The 15,672-nt window shown below is 34.3% G+C and overlaps 5 protein-coding genes across 5 annotated transcripts; 3 read left to right on the top strand and 2 right to left on the bottom strand.

The window, feature by feature from the left end:
- Positions 1 to 578: 578 nt before the first annotated feature.
- On the bottom strand, positions 579 to 2,277 carry TRIADDRAFT_21050 (uncharacterized protein; the record flags this gene model as incomplete). Its single annotated transcript, XM_002109486.1, has 4 exons — positions 579 to 705; positions 919 to 1,184; positions 1,363 to 1,533; positions 1,963 to 2,277. The coding sequence occupies 4 exons, from the start codon at positions 2,275 to 2,277 to the stop codon at positions 579 to 581; spliced, it is 879 nt and encodes a 292-aa protein (XP_002109522.1).
- An 827-nt stretch (positions 2,278 to 3,104) lies between these two features.
- Positions 3,105 to 4,956, top strand: TRIADDRAFT_53639 (uncharacterized protein; the record flags this gene model as incomplete). Its single annotated transcript, XM_002110030.1, has 5 exons — positions 3,105 to 3,244; positions 3,802 to 3,895; positions 4,009 to 4,168; positions 4,310 to 4,465; positions 4,805 to 4,956. 5 exons carry the CDS (start codon positions 3,105 to 3,107, stop codon positions 4,954 to 4,956), a joined length of 702 nt encoding a protein of 233 aa, XP_002110066.1.
- Positions 4,957 to 5,515: 559 nt separating this feature from the next.
- On the bottom strand, positions 5,516 to 7,697 carry TRIADDRAFT_53638 (uncharacterized protein; the record flags this gene model as incomplete). The annotated part of the gene is made up of 8 exons (XM_002109485.1): positions 5,516 to 5,719; positions 5,811 to 5,896; positions 5,990 to 6,108; positions 6,381 to 6,481; positions 6,581 to 6,616; positions 6,726 to 6,849; positions 7,245 to 7,329; positions 7,565 to 7,697. 8 exons carry the CDS (start codon positions 7,695 to 7,697, stop codon positions 5,516 to 5,518), a joined length of 888 nt encoding a protein of 295 aa, XP_002109521.1.
- A 1,038-nt stretch (positions 7,698 to 8,735) lies between these two features.
- Positions 8,736 to 10,396, top strand: TRIADDRAFT_20522 (uncharacterized protein; the record flags this gene model as incomplete). Its single annotated transcript, XM_002110029.1, has 5 exons — positions 8,736 to 8,783; positions 8,888 to 8,956; positions 9,511 to 9,629; positions 9,843 to 9,954; positions 10,166 to 10,396. 5 exons carry the CDS (start codon positions 8,736 to 8,738, stop codon positions 10,394 to 10,396), a joined length of 579 nt encoding a protein of 192 aa, XP_002110065.1.
- Positions 10,397 to 12,179: 1,783 nt separating this feature from the next.
- On the top strand, positions 12,180 to 13,570 carry TRIADDRAFT_53636 (uncharacterized protein; the record flags this gene model as incomplete). Its single annotated transcript, XM_002110028.1, has 2 exons — positions 12,180 to 12,232; positions 12,997 to 13,570. The coding sequence occupies 2 exons, from the start codon at positions 12,180 to 12,182 to the stop codon at positions 13,568 to 13,570; spliced, it is 627 nt and encodes a 208-aa protein (XP_002110064.1).
- Between the last annotated feature and the right edge of the window lie 2,102 nt (positions 13,571 to 15,672).

The following is a 15,672-nucleotide window of genomic DNA, read 5'->3' as shown; positions in this document are numbered from 1 at the left end:
ATTTTTCTTTAATTAGATTGGTTCAACTTACCGTAGTTATCGTCTTTGCAATAATTAATAGAGCTGGGCAATTTGTGAACAAAGAATCTACTAGTCTACAATCCACCGTACAGCATTGATATAGTGTGATCGAATGCCAAAGTACAGTATTCATACAAATACACAATTACGTAGCAGTCTTGAAGATGCATGTACCATAGATAAAACGGATATCGTAAAGCAAGCATTGTACAGCATAAATACGCATCAGAGGCTATAATAATGAAGTCTATAGCGAAAATGATATAAAACAGGTGACTCTATCAATAAAGTAAGACACAACGATATTTTTGGTTGATTAATCAAGAGATAATAATCATTTTTCAGAATCGATCTATGGCAGCGTCATACATTTTTCATTGTTACAGTAAATGTTATTCATTATATTGATTAACCAATTTACTGCTGAAGTAACACCTGGATAACTTAACCATTGATCTCAACAATTAGGTTAAAGGCCATTGACTTTATCAATTACAAATAAAGAGACTTTAAGTATCGACGATTTTAAAAGATATGTGCATGTAGCAAATCTTGCTCTATCTTCCTCTTTTGCCGTACGGGCAGATAGGCTTGTTAAGGCAATTATCGCATAATGGATTAATAGGCAGACATATAGTTTGACCAAACCCAACCATTAAGCAATTTATTTCTCTCCACTCATTTCTAAAAACAGGAAGATCATACTGGTAATCCCATTGAGTTATCAAGTAGTTTTATTTAAAGCCGATTCAGTATTGTACAGCATACTGATAAAGTACATTTATCTTTACTACAGTATATTACAATGTACTTAGTAAGCTTGGATCGAATCGAATAAAATTGATTCAATCCCAATTCCTTTAGGTTATGCTGACGTCAGCTACAAATCTATCATACCTCGGTAACCATTCTTCTAAAGCTATTCTTGTTTTCTCTGGGTCAGTAGTCGGTTTCTTTACCCACTTTAGGCGATTGGAGATACGATGGACATGTGTATCCACACCAATACCGACAACCGAATTCCATGCTGAAAGCATTATTAAATGAGCCATTTTAGGTCCGATCCCAGGCAGTGCCTTCAATTCATCCAGCGTCGGTGGGATATCCTTGTTGTACTTTTCGATTAACATTGCTGTAGTCCTTTTAATATATTGTACTTTTCTCTGATGAATAATAATACAATACATAAGAATGGATAAGCAATAAGGTACAACACTTAAAGACTGATAAAATTTCTGTTGCCGAGTATTAATTAGATAAGTTTAAATGCATCAGGTCCGGTACCTTAAGCTAACTACCTCAACAATTACTGATACTAAAATTATTGCATGTGAGTATTACTTGCCAAAATCCGACTGGGAAAATTAATTCTCCCAATTGTTTGTCCGAGGTAGCCATAACATTATCCATGGTTAAACCATGATTTTTGAGCCTATGCATGGCTGCTGCAGTGATTTGGTCTTTAGTTTGGCTGGATAGCATTAAGGAGATTAAGATCTGGTATCTTTGCACCTATACAGTACAGTGAATTCCAGAATATCCGATACAAGAAATTATTGAGAGATGTTGATCATACGCGTATACGTAAGTTTGCAATACACAATTCGGACATGCAGTCTGCTTTCAGTGTTTAATGATTGCAGGACAAGAGTGCGTCGTAAATATTACATACAGAATTTAAAATTTACTATTGAGTGATTTGCCATGCCATCAAAAGTAAGGTAGTTGTATACTGAAAATTAGCTATGCAAAAGTAAAATTTTTATACGCGAATTGCTCCAAAGTAAGCATCTGGTATCATTTAGGCAATACCATAGACTACTAGGTTTCTTTGCAGTACAGTAATCCATAGTTCATCATTTCAGGCTAGCTCAGTATCAGAAACTCCTCAAGTACAGCATGAAAAAATTAAAGATTGCATACGCGTAGACGAGTATATACTCGTACCTCTACAGATTCGGATCTATCCGATAATTCAGAGCAGCCCATCGTATCTACAGGAGCGTCCTTAGCTTTTCGCATTTCTCTTATATTTTGCAGTTGTAAATGCCAGTTTTTTGGCTCCCAAGAGGGCTTTTCACCCTTATCAACATGTTGCTTTTGTACCTTCTCGACACGTTTTTTTCTAGCAATAGGACTTGGACCTTTAACTTTTTTGATGGGATCATTTTCATACTGAATATCGAGGTGTTTTCTTCGACCTGCTCTTGCATTGTGCAGCTCAGGTCGAGCATGAAGAGATGCGCTTTCTGCCATATTCCAAATCAGTCGACTTAACCTTGGCAATGTGCAAAAGAAATTTGTCGGCACAAATAACATAAGCTTTCATTGCACGTGCATCGGCACTACTGTAGTCGGTGGAAATTAAATTATAAGATACTAAAGGTTAGACAGTAATCTATTTACTGCTTGAGTTTGTAACAGTTGCAGCTCTGCTTTTCTACATTTGGGCCCAACTGTAAATAAACATTAGCATGCACGTGTACAGTGCACAGTAACAGTATGTACTGTACTGTAACATCGAGTCAATGTCTAGTCTATCAGTACAGTACAGTACAGTACAGTATTGTACTGTACACTGTATGCATCGTGCAGGCAAAGGAATATCTCAGCATAGTGCACACTGCACAGTATGGATTTTCCCTGGCTTTAGGAGATGGACGAACTGGCAATTTAATGGACGAGATTGAATCATAGAATGCTAACTTACCTAACCCAGTATAGCTTGTAATGACGTATATTCACTCTACGGTCAAAGAGTTTTACTGACTTTTCATAATAGAATTAAGAAGGAAAAATTGTTTCTTCCTTTATTGACAACCTGATAGACGAAATGAGCACGCGCATATTTTGGCGGGAGATGTAAAGGGAAATTTGCTCATAGTCATCGGACGTCAGGATTCTGGACCGTAATCTTTTTGATAGCTTTGATTGGATTGGAATCAGGTCTAGATTGGATTGCTGCTAGTAATTTCGATGATTTTTTGGATGCACTACTAGCATTAGCTCTTTATTTTCTAGCACATAGTTTATACGTTTATACCTGTTGCTGACAGTCATTACAGTAGTTAGTCCATATCATTATGGCTGCTGCACTTTACGAGAGTGACGATTTAACTCAATGGACAGTAGCGTTGTCTAGGTACGAGGATGTTCTAAAAGCAAGATTTACTGCTACTGGAAATCGAAAACCAAGGGCTGATGTCGTAGCTTTAGATAACTGGTAAGGAGGACTATATGGCTAGTGTGCATATGATAACTGCTGTATGAACGCTAAACACTTTCGGCTGCTTATTTGAGCTGAAAGAGTACCTTTGAATGCAATCGAACGATCTTAACACATTATACAGGCACTAATATACAATTCATATATACAGCAAATAAAGCTATTGAACATTTGTATCTGTAGTACTTTATTTTCATCCATTAACTGTAAATACCAGTTCGCGTAGACATTAGTAGTTCACACGTTGAAATGTGTACGGCTTGTCGATTGTTGCATTTATCTTTATCGATTATGCAGTAACAAATTCCATGTGATGTGATCTTGGATCGTGATCTTAAAGTGCACTTTGTAGTCTGAATTCTGTATCATGTCAAATGTAATTATAATAGTCGTCAGCTATTTGTTGCAAAATGCAATAATAACTATATTTACAGCACAAGTTGTGATTATTAAATTTGCAAATTGCACAGTATATTCATTCATATTCCATATCATATTTTATCGTGATATAAAAATACATTTTATGTATGTGTGCGTACTTTTACTATGACCAGGTATCAAAATCAACTACCTAAGGCTATCAATAAAAGGAAAGAGAAACATATACTAAAAAGTGAGCTAGTAAAATTAATGGAATGGAAACTCTCGGTTAGTCAACTCAACTTTGCTTATCACCGTCACTTAGAATACATTTTTATAAGGAACAAGGAAAATAGTAGCATACGAAGTTATAAGTTGACGCTATTATTCGTAATGTTTAGCGAGGTAAATTTAGACCTGGATTAGGTCAAATGATCAAGAAAAATGAAGATAAACAAGTTATTGATATTTCGAAGGAAGCGTTTAGTAAATTACCCGATAGACTAGCTGCTTGCAATAAGCTTACAGAACTAAAAGCTGTCGGCCCAGCGACTGCATCCGGTAAGCAACAACAGTAATACAAGCTATTTACACTAGTGAAATTTAGAATTTAAATCATTATATACAACGAAGTTGATCACCTACTTTAAATATAATTTCATGCCATAGTCTAATTAAGTTACTACCACTTAAACTTGTAAGCAATTTTATGTGCTGCATGTCCTGAATCCGTTCCATTCATGGCTGATGAATCGATGGCTGGGGTGGCTAGCCTTGGAATGATCAAATACGATATATCATATTTTAACAAGTATACACAAAAGATAGTTGATCGTGCCAAAAAATTAAATAAGGCGGGTTAGTGATAAATATTATATATATATATATATATTATGGAATGAGAATCCCGATAATTTTATATATTCATCGATTTTATTACTTAGTGATTGCGGTATTACTACTGCAGTATATCATTCCGTAAATAGGTACAATATAAATGTTAGGTATCGCTTCCTTTAGATCCGTGTATGCGTTTAAAAACGATTGCATACGTTTGCGCCAGTGTGGATACTTTAGTCAACTTAGGAATCATACACTATACTTGTGACAGGAAGATACATCTATCCATGTAGCTTTACAGACAGGTATACTCTAAGCTGCACACTGAATTCAACAACACTTTGTTACCTTTTATAGAAGAATCAGACAACTGGAACGCTCATAAAGTTGAACTAGCTCTCTGGGCAGCTGAAATTTCTACTAAATTTAATATTCCTCTTGAAAACGTAAACAAACGAAAAGCTGACGGAGATGGTCAGCAATTAATAACGAAAATGTTGAAAACTTAATCTGATCCAGCGTTTGTATTTAGGGCTAAAGTAGTGTTAATTGCATGACTTTCGAAATTTTTAGCTACAATTTGCAGTAACACAATATCATAATTATACGAATGGCGCTAAGTTGCTGTAAATTCAAGTATTTATATCTCGTACTAAGACAAATACATACATCAATCATGTAAAATCTTTTTGATTATTAAACGGTTACCACGATTTTTACTCGCTTTGAAATTACTACGAAGATAATTAAAATGTGATAGTGTTATGATCTTCGGTTATAGTTTGCATTAACATCTTTTATTATAATAATACAATTTATGAAAATGATCATAATCTCTATAGATGATATCGATCTGAAATTGTAAACATTTTATCTTTACTATTACAAATAAATTGGATTCTTTGAATGTTTACGCCATAGGGCCTTGAAATACGTGTGATGAACATGATCAACTCATACAATTAAAGACGAGTCTAATTTGTATACTATTTATAAAAATATACATATTTGTTAATTGACCTCCGTAACAAATTGATTGCATATAAGCGAGTTATATAAATAACTTAGCTACTGCACTTTTGATTTTAAAACGTAATTCCTGTCTTTGTACGTTGCCTTTCCGCTGAATGCATTTTTTATAGCTATAATTAAAATAATTGTTCCAGCAATTGCAGAAATAATCGTTCCAATTGAGACTAAAACTCCATGCTTCACAATTCCAACAGGTACCTTAAGAATAATTTCATTGCCTGAATCTTCATTTTCATTATCCTGAAGTTCGTGCATAAAAACAAGGTTCAGTAATCAATAGTGTAAATAATTAAGTGCCTGCAGATATTTGTTATAAGGGGTATATACACACATAAAGGAGATTCCAAACGCAAGAACTCTTATTCGAATTGCTGCATGGAGCTGTATATTTAGGTTGACACTGGAATTCCGGTAGTTCTAAATATATATAAATTGACCAAGAGGTTATTTAGCAGTGTCTGGTTGTTAACAGCCGATTTACTGGAAATTGGAGTTTAAGCAATTGCTAACCTTTATCACAATGGATAAGTATTAACATTGGACGAGGCATAACAACTTCTGTGTAGCCATACCAGTCGTCCTGGGGTAGGTGATAACGTAGGTGGATTGGAAGTGAGACCTTAGTAGATCTATTGCAAGTATTTCCGTTCAAAATTACAAGATTAAAAATTATAATTGCGGTTAAAACGTTTTTATCATTTATTGTCATCAAGGGGGTTATACGTCGTATTGTTTAATTAATGACAACGATGTAATCATGTCACTTAAATCAGTTACATCTATGACACGAATACGCGTATTTCTACTACATTTTATTTGAAGCAAATTAAGTAATGAATGACGATAAAAATTTAACGGAAACGGAAGGAAAATGATAACAGCAATAAAAGACGCGACTTACCTTACGTCAGTAATTGGGTTTATTCTTGCATATACCAGGAGTAAATGCTCCGTTGATAAATGAGCAGGTTTTTCGACATCGATTCTGTCAGAAGATATAACCTGTAGCAATAGTAATTACTTAAGATTTAAATTACGGACTGAAATATGATTTTGGATTAAAATTGTGTGTATAATAGGTATATTTATTTGAATATATACCGAGATATCTTTAAGTAGCCTTTCCATTTCTGCTACCTATAAAATGAAGAGCATAAACTAATTTTAAGAAATAGCGAAGAGAATAGGTTGGTTCTCTTTCAATTTCAATTAATTATATGAGAGTGATATTTTATACTATTAAAACCTGGTCTAAATCGACATAAATACCCGTTGGTAACCTTTCTACCAGTAATAATGAGCATTGATCGGAAAATGAAGTTAAATTTGACTTAACCTCGGAGCGAAAGTTGATTTTGGTTATTAAATCCCTACATGATAATGATTATTATGGACGTAGTAGATGGTGATCAGTAATTGTAAGGGTATATGTTTAAGAGTGCAAGTTATTGCTATGATAGCTTTTAAGAGTACACTTTAAATATTTGTTATTCATCCTTGACTCTATAAATTAGTGTGTCGACATTTTTGTTGGATTCGTTGCTTTCCAACTATAGTATTCGAGTTTTCAGATTGATGGCAATATCGTCTTATTATTAATGTACATGATACTGTATACTTTGATTTACAGTTAGTTGAAGCACTCATGACCGTTTGGTATACTGTATCGAGCTAAATTACATAACATTACCACAAAAGCATTCCATAACATTATTCTGAATGAATAACAATTAACACGACTAGGCTATTTTATAAATGAATGCACCTATGAAAACCTTCCAGTGCTGCAGATCGATCGATAGAGGCTAAGTTTTTATTCTCATCTTTATGACAACCATCGTCTCTTTTATCTATCAAATAAATTAATACATATACACGCAATAGATTAGATGATACGTATAAGAAATTTTGATACAGTCTAACCTATCAATGTACATATAGTGTATAGTAGATGCTGATAAACTATTCCATACACAAGATTTAATCAAGATAGGCATAAGTATTAAGTTTCAGTCTCTAATCACTTCAATTTACAAATGAGAAGAAATTATCACCATCAAGGTGCATCCTAGAGCAATGAGTTACCTGGATATAGCGGTGAATTTTGCATGGGATGGGAATCATGTTGACGTAAATTGTGGGTGCAATTAGTAATCGATATGCCAATGACAAAGGATAATAAAATATAAATCGTTCTATATCGATGTAGCACTGCCATTTGTGAATTTGCCTGCTAAATTATGGGAATGTATTAGTTTCTACTGAAGGAGATTGAAATCTTTCGGTGTCTATGTCAATTTCAACGATGGTTTAAACAGATACGAGGTCCAGTCTTGCAATGAATGGATGATCATGAACGACTTGGATTTAATCTAAATTCGTATGATCGCAATTGATACCTCCAATTCTACGATGATCCAACAGATGAAGAAGTAATGAACAACATCATGGTGCTCGATTAAAGTGGTTATTCGCTTGTATATGTTATAGAGAGCTCTTGCAATAACGAAGTAGCTGCATCATTAATCGGCTTGATGATCCACGGAGAATGTTGCTGTATAACATGGATACGATTATACTACAGGTTTAGTATAGATTCGTAGTGTATTTGCTTACAAGAGTGAGCGTTTGATACACTATACTAACACTATACCCAGTCCATAGGCATCAAAATCGAGCCCTCCATGTCTTACGTTCATCGACGCCTATCATTGGTGCTATACTGTACTCTGCTTTACTCTCGTATGTATCGAGCATACTACATCAAATTGCTGCTGTAGGAGGAGGACAAGACTTGGTTGCTTCTTCTCCAGCAATCCTCCACGAGTTAGTTTAGCTGCTATGAATTTCATTTTATTTTCCTGCTATCATCGAAATTAGTAGACGAGTTGTTCTAAATCACATTTTAGACTTAAATTTGAATTGTTTCATTCTCAATTGAACGATTTCAGCTGCGATAGCGCCATTATCCTCGACACGACTGCATACGGCTGGGAAATCAGCATTTCGACATTGGTGGTTTATCTTACACTTTCTTCATTCGCTTTGGAAGTATTTTCACCTCATATCCTGCCATTGCGGGACTTGGCTGATCTTGATTAGAATAGTTGCGTAGACTGATACGTATAGGCCAGATATTAGGCAATAGAAATATTACCTAGTCATATTGTTATTCACAAATTTTTTAAAATTAAAAAGAGATTTTCTGGTGGAGGATGTGCAAAACGATCAATCATTAATTAAAACTAGTCATAGAATGGAGTTGCCAGACAATTATTATTTCAAAGCTGAGTATATTGAAACGGTAGGCTTACAATCACATAGTTTAGAAATATAGATGTGATTCGATGATTACTTACGGATGACGATGGATGTAATGGATGCGGTTTTATACTTTTATTAATTCAGGCTTCTGGTAATAAAGTAAGTCGTTATTCGGTGTTGTGCGGAAGTCAAAACATCATCCTCAACGGGAAAGTAAGTAGATTGCACTGATTGCATTGGTCTCACTAATTTAAGCCTAATTTAAGAATTTGGAGGTCTACATTTCAAAACGAGAACGCGCTCATTAATATAGACTGTCTCATGCAATTAACACTGCGATAAATACCTTAGAAGACTCTGTTAAATGATAATAATCAATCATTATAATTCTACATTTTGTTGGTATGTCGAACGTTGTTCATCTCCATCGTTCAACTTACCAACTTGCTTTACTAAGAAATAATTTTTCTGACCTCGATACTTTATTTATTCGTACATACTTACTATGCTACAGTTCTCTACTAGCACACGTTGACTGTAATCATAACTAGCAATCAGTGTACTCAATGTTGTACTATCAACATGCAATGTAGGAAATCTTATTTAATTGTTATGAACTGTACAGGCTGCAACTATCGTTACTAAGTAAAAAAAATTCTTATACTTACTTGTACCTTGTATAACAAATTTATCACATCGAATTCTTCGTGGTATAAAATTATATTAAGTATTTATACCTACAAGATTTTTCTGTTCAATTTTTATAGACTATCATTCAAGATGATTGTATCATTCGAGGCGATTTAGCAAGCGTTAGGATTGGTCGCCATTGCGTTATTTCTCAAGGAACTGTTATCAGACCACCCTTTAAAAAATTTAGTAAAGGGTTAGCAAGCCTAGAAGTATTAATTATATAATTATCGTTAAGATGGATTAATTGCTAGTGTCGTTGCAGCTTGATTTACTCTATGATACATTAGCTCATTGAAGAGTACGTATACACTATGAGGTTGCGTATATATATGCCTGTTTGCCCGTTGGACACAATTCATAAGGTGAAGAATCGTATTAATTTAAAATAATTTTCTTTATGCGGTAGGGTTGCCTTTTTCCCATTACAGGTAGGAGATCACGTATACGTGGGTAAAGACACTGTCATTAATGCAGCGCAGATAGGATCGTATGTTCACATTGGAAATAATTGTGTAATAGTAAGTACACATCTTATACGTTTATGCGAGTAATTTATTGATTAAGAGAAGCAAGTACTTTATTGTATGCTCAATGGTGTAGCAGCGGCTAGACCTTATTGATTGTTAGTAGTTAATGCAGTTGTTGTTGTTGTCCCATATAATTTTATGATATTTTGCAGTACTATCACGGTCAGCGATTGCCTAATAAAATGGGTATAATCCATTATAGGGTCGCCGATGTATCCTAAAGGATTGCTGCTCTATAGCTGATGATACCGTGTTACCGCCTGAAACAGTGGTTCCTCCTTTTACTTACTTTGCTGGCTCTCCTGGCTCTTTAAAGTCTGATCTTCCAGAATGTACGCAAGAAATGATGATCGACATGACAAAATCTTATTATCAACATTTCATTCCAATCAAGGAAGAGAAGAAGCAGAAAAAGTCTAAAGAGTCTAAATAATCTTGCTACTGTATAATCGAGTATGTGTACCCTTTGCTGTTGAACGTAAATTAAATGATTACTAAATTCGGCTCTTTTTTGATGTGCAGCGCGAACTTTTTACTGTACGTACATTTGTGGTACTATGGCTTTCTAATTCATGACCACTGTCATTTATCTTTAGTTATTGATATTCATTAATTTATTTCGTGTTGTAGAATTGAAATCGTCCTTATTGTCCTGTTGTGTTATTAATGTTACGTTATTGCAGAATGTTAACTTGGCTAAAGTGCAGTGTTCACACTGGTAAAAATAATACATCGTACCATTCGCTCAATTTAGACTGAGTTGAAAACCTTCAAGTCATCAAATTATGAAATTTAGATTATGAATTCTATTTTTATCGATTGGCGATGATGCTTACTTTTTGGTATTGTTTTGCGTGTTTTGACTAGCATCTGCGTCTAATATTTTGTATGGATTTATGACGCTAAATGTGCGATTACTTTAGCCATCCTGTGAAATATATTTTGTAATAGTTGTGTCGCAAAGTCAATCATCATACGAATACAAATGTAGGCAAATTATGTTATCGGTATATCTTGTGGACTGGGTTAGAATTTTACAGTATAACTGTACGCGTACGCTTGTAATACTTTTAAAATCGAGATAGATTAAGATGTTTATGGAATGCTTGTAGTATCTTGTATCCAATCTTGTGTTGTCAATAGTAGATCTGTATGGTTTGAAATATATTTGTATCGGTCCAATGTTATTGTAAATACATGCTGACATACTTTATTAGAAGACAACATGCGTAACTTATTTCTTTATTCAGAATAGACTTTCAAGTATGCCGTGATGATGTGTCTCATTGCTTAGCGCAATATCGATGATAATACTGTATAACTCATGTGAGTTACTGCGATTCAGTCGGCATAAACTACTTTCGTAAATACTTTAGTCGATTTTATTTTTAGTTCTATGCCTGTTCCATTATGAGTATAAATTGAGTTATCTAGTATCTATTTCTTTGCATAGAATTAGCTCCGAAAGTAAAGGAAACATGAAAATTTTCTCAATTTGGTCAATTCATTGACTATACTCGTACACCAATCATTTAGGACATTAGCTAACGTCCTAAGCATGGACTACTAAGGTAAATTTAGTAGTCCATGGTTTTAAGATTCTATTTATTGAGTTTGATGATCATGACTTGGCATTGCTATGCATACTAAGTCTATCTATATACGCTATTCATTCTATCATTGCTATTCAAGACATCGTTTATTAAACAGTATGTTATGCTTCATCTACGAGTCTACGCATACTGTACAGTTCGGACATCTTCCATGCGGTAGAATGTGGAGCATTTTCTAAAGTAGAGGTCGTTGTGTATTGGGTGGGCTTTTCTGCTCTATGTTGTCTACTGTGGAGCTCCATTTAGTATCCTGCTACAAGTTTGTAATCTCTATTCTGCTGTAGCAGCTTTTCCCTGGGCAGGTATCCTACCCTATTTTGTCGACTGCTGTAATAGTCCTTGGGTCTGGTGAAAGCCAACGTTGCAAGAGAGTAGTTTGCATGCCCCCTAGACTAGTGTGTCCCTTGGGTGTTATGCTACTGCAATACCATCTTGTACTACTAACTATAAAAGAGACTGAGTCCGAATTCAATGGCGACGAATATATGATTTAGCGGCATTTTGATTGAGCTTAGATCAACTACCTTCTCACCAAGTACTGTTTTGATAAAGTAGCTATCGTTGTGTATCTGGTAGACTTTCCTACGATGCCTTGCGTTGTCTATGGCGGAGCTCCGCTTAGCATCCTTGCTCCTGCTGCAGGCAGCTCGAGCAGGGTCTGTCCTTTTTACAGTGTACAGTGCACAGTGCTAATACCACCTTGACGATAACAGGACTGTAAGAAACTACACTGGACGGACAGTGGGACAAGACGCATGAGTGCGACGAAGTCCCTGGTACTAACTGTCACAAGGAAAAGACTCAGACGTGATAAAAGTGCTAAAATCACTATCACGGTAACACCTTGTATACTAGAAACTGTGATGGGACAGACTACACTATAGAAAATCCAGGACAAAAATCAAAATTAGTCAACTAGCGCAATCACTCATTTGAGCGTTATACTGTACTACTACCGCTTACTGCTTTTTGAAAGCCCGTATCGCTGCGTCTATCAAACGCAGCCTCACGGTGGAGGGGGAACTGCAACAAGAAGGGAGAAGTGGGCTTGAACTTCTAAAATAGATTTAATTAGGCATTTCTAAAGACTCTCTTCCATTCTCATCACTGACTTTGATCAACCAGCTATTAACTATTGGTAGCAATAATCTTATAATCTTATTGGGGAAAAACGCCAACAAGACGATGATGACTCTGCAGTAACGTGGATTTAACCACAATCTCAACAAATTAGATAAACAGTGTATTGATCGAAAAAAAATTACTTTGATAATATTATTGTTGTTATCTTTGGGCTAGCGTTATCGCTCGATTGCAATCGAGGAAATACATTCAAAATGCAATCGAGCTCTACTACAGCAATTTGGTCCAGAACATGGACTGCTTGGATAGTCATGCTAACCTTGATGATCATATTTAGCCGTCAAGTAAAGTGTGAAGTAACTGTTTTAACTAATACAACAACCTCGATCAAATACTGTCCTTATTTTCATAATCGATTAGCTCGACCCCAATCCCAGCTATCCAGCTGTTCTTGGTTCCGTAATCAATCATGTTGTTATCAAGCTGAAATCGATTCTATCTTTACCGATAATATACCGTTATTTAATGTTAATGATCAATGTCGACAATCATTAACTTATCTTATGTGTTATATCTGTGCACCAGATCAAAAAGATTTCTACGCCGATCGGCGATTAACCATTTGCGATGATATGTGTCAAGATCTTTATGATGCATGTATCAATGCGACTTATAAAGGTGATCCTATCTATTATTGGTATCGTAATGGACGTGAATTTTGCCAAGGTCGACAATTTCAAGTTCAAAGTTATCAATCTGGCAAGTGCTATTCCATTAAGCGTTATGAAAATTTATTAAATATCTATCAGACCGGTCATGCTAAGCAATTCTTTACATCTGCTTACTTCTATCCTTATCTTGTCATCGCTCTGTTACCATCATTATTCTCTACTTTATCGTGGTCGTATTGAACATGATTTTATCCTAACGACGTCTAATGTAGACTCAAAATTAATGGATAGTATCATTGTGTAGAAATAGAAAATAATCATCAAGCATGTTTGCTATCACTGATTTTACTCTCTTATGTGATCATTCTGCTTGACATGATCAAGATTGAGCATCAACTGTAAATCAACGGTTTTGTATTTTCGTTGATTTGCCACTGTTTTTTTCTTGTTGATCCTTTGATGATGACTGTCTAATGTCATCATGTAAATTTTTTTATTCATTTCAACTCTTCCGCATTATCGTCTTGTCATCCAACATGGCTGCTCTTATTGAAATAAAAAGATATAGCGCGCGATATCTTGATTAGATTATTGATTTAGAAATTCAATCTGGAATGATAATTAACAACCAACTTGCAAGCAAGTTGGATACCCCCAAATGTTTCCCTTTATAGATAAAATCTCCGTATGGTATTGGATGTTAATTAAATTACATCCAATGTCTAGTTTACCATATCGAACTTATAGGATCACATTGCAAAGTTCATTTTGACTTATTTCATCGACTATCGACTAAGAGAGAGCAAAAAAATACAGTCCATTTTAATTATTGATTGGCGACAGATTCATTGACATGCATAGCATGACTACTGTAGTCAAACTTTGCCAATATCTCTTTCATTTCTATTTCGAGTTTCATTCATAATAATTTTATGACATTATAAAAAATTTTCTCTCCCTTCTTTGATGACTTTTCCTTATATTTTATAAAAGCCTTACAGATACTTTAATGCATATGATCCCCTTTCACACCATTATCTCCTTGTATTAAAAAAAAACCAATTAGTCGATAGTATAAGTATTGTTAATCTTACTAATGATTTAATATATCATTCATGACAATTCGCCAATGAGCTATGCCATGATTATAATTTTAAAGTTGATAGGATTGGCTTAATGGAAACTATAACATATAATTGCCCTAATTTTAAAATCCTTAATACTGAATATTCTACCAACAATATTTTTTCTCCTCACATTATCTATCATTTCTTAATTTAATTGCAATTTACTAATCCTAAACCTACTTCTCTTTTGATATCTTACTTTTTTTTGGCTGAGTTTATTTCAAAAGTTACTACTAGGAATAATAGAGTTCGATCATTTAATTTTAAAAATTTGTCCATGTCGTTAATGTTATCATCTTATTTCTACATCTAGCTTTATTATGTATTATCATCAATTCTCTATTGGATCATTTATAAAGTAAAAGTTAGTGCTTATAGTGATCAAGTACAATTTCTCTTTTTTGAATATCTTGCTAGTATGGTTAATTTTTGCACCATGATAAATATTATAACGGATAACTAGACTACGGGTAATGACCAAGATTGATTTTTTTCTCCTCCGTTTAATGAATAGCTGCGATTTAGACCATCTTTAATTTCAATACTCTTATATAATTTATGCCAAGAGATAACATTAAGCTTCAAAGTTTAAACTAGGATAATGATGAACAAAGTATTTGTTTCCATATTATTTACACATAAAGTGCAGCTCTTATCCTTCCCCATACGCATCTGGACTAATTAATTATTAATGCTGGCTAAGCATTCTTTTTTGTACCTATCATGTTATCGCATTTTATCACATTTTAGCCATGGATCTTTGATATACATTGTCTTATTCTATCCTGCAAGAGTTACAACTACGACCATGACAAACTAGTACCAATAACTATTGCCGGCACAGATATCAATACATATTTTCCAAGTCTTATTCCATCGCTGTAATTATATATTTACTGTTAAAGGGCATATCCATGCTTACTTTTTTGTTATATGCAATAATTAGATCTATATCTTTTTTTACTATTGTCTGATGTTATGGTAATAACACCATCGAATAAAGTAACTATCTAAGAAACTAGTTTATGTTTTACTCTATTACCTGATGATGGATCGCCTAAAATAGAGTTTATCGGCGTTTATCAGACTCTTTGACACTGTCAAAAATGAGTTCCTATCATGTAGTCTTTGCTATTGTAATCTAATTGAATACAGATATTGAATGAGGTAGAAATGACTAAGTAAGACGATTGTTAGATACAATAACTTTTATAC

The sequence above is a fragment of the Trichoplax adhaerens genome, genomic scaffold (assembly GCF_000150275.1).
Source record: "Trichoplax adhaerens TRIADscaffold_2 genomic scaffold, whole genome shotgun sequence".
Lineage (NCBI taxonomy): Eukaryota > Metazoa > Placozoa > Uniplacotomia > Trichoplacea > Trichoplacidae > Trichoplax > Trichoplax adhaerens.
The sequence above is the reverse complement of the archived record's forward strand: the minus strand, read 5'-3'. Positions and strand labels throughout refer to the sequence as shown.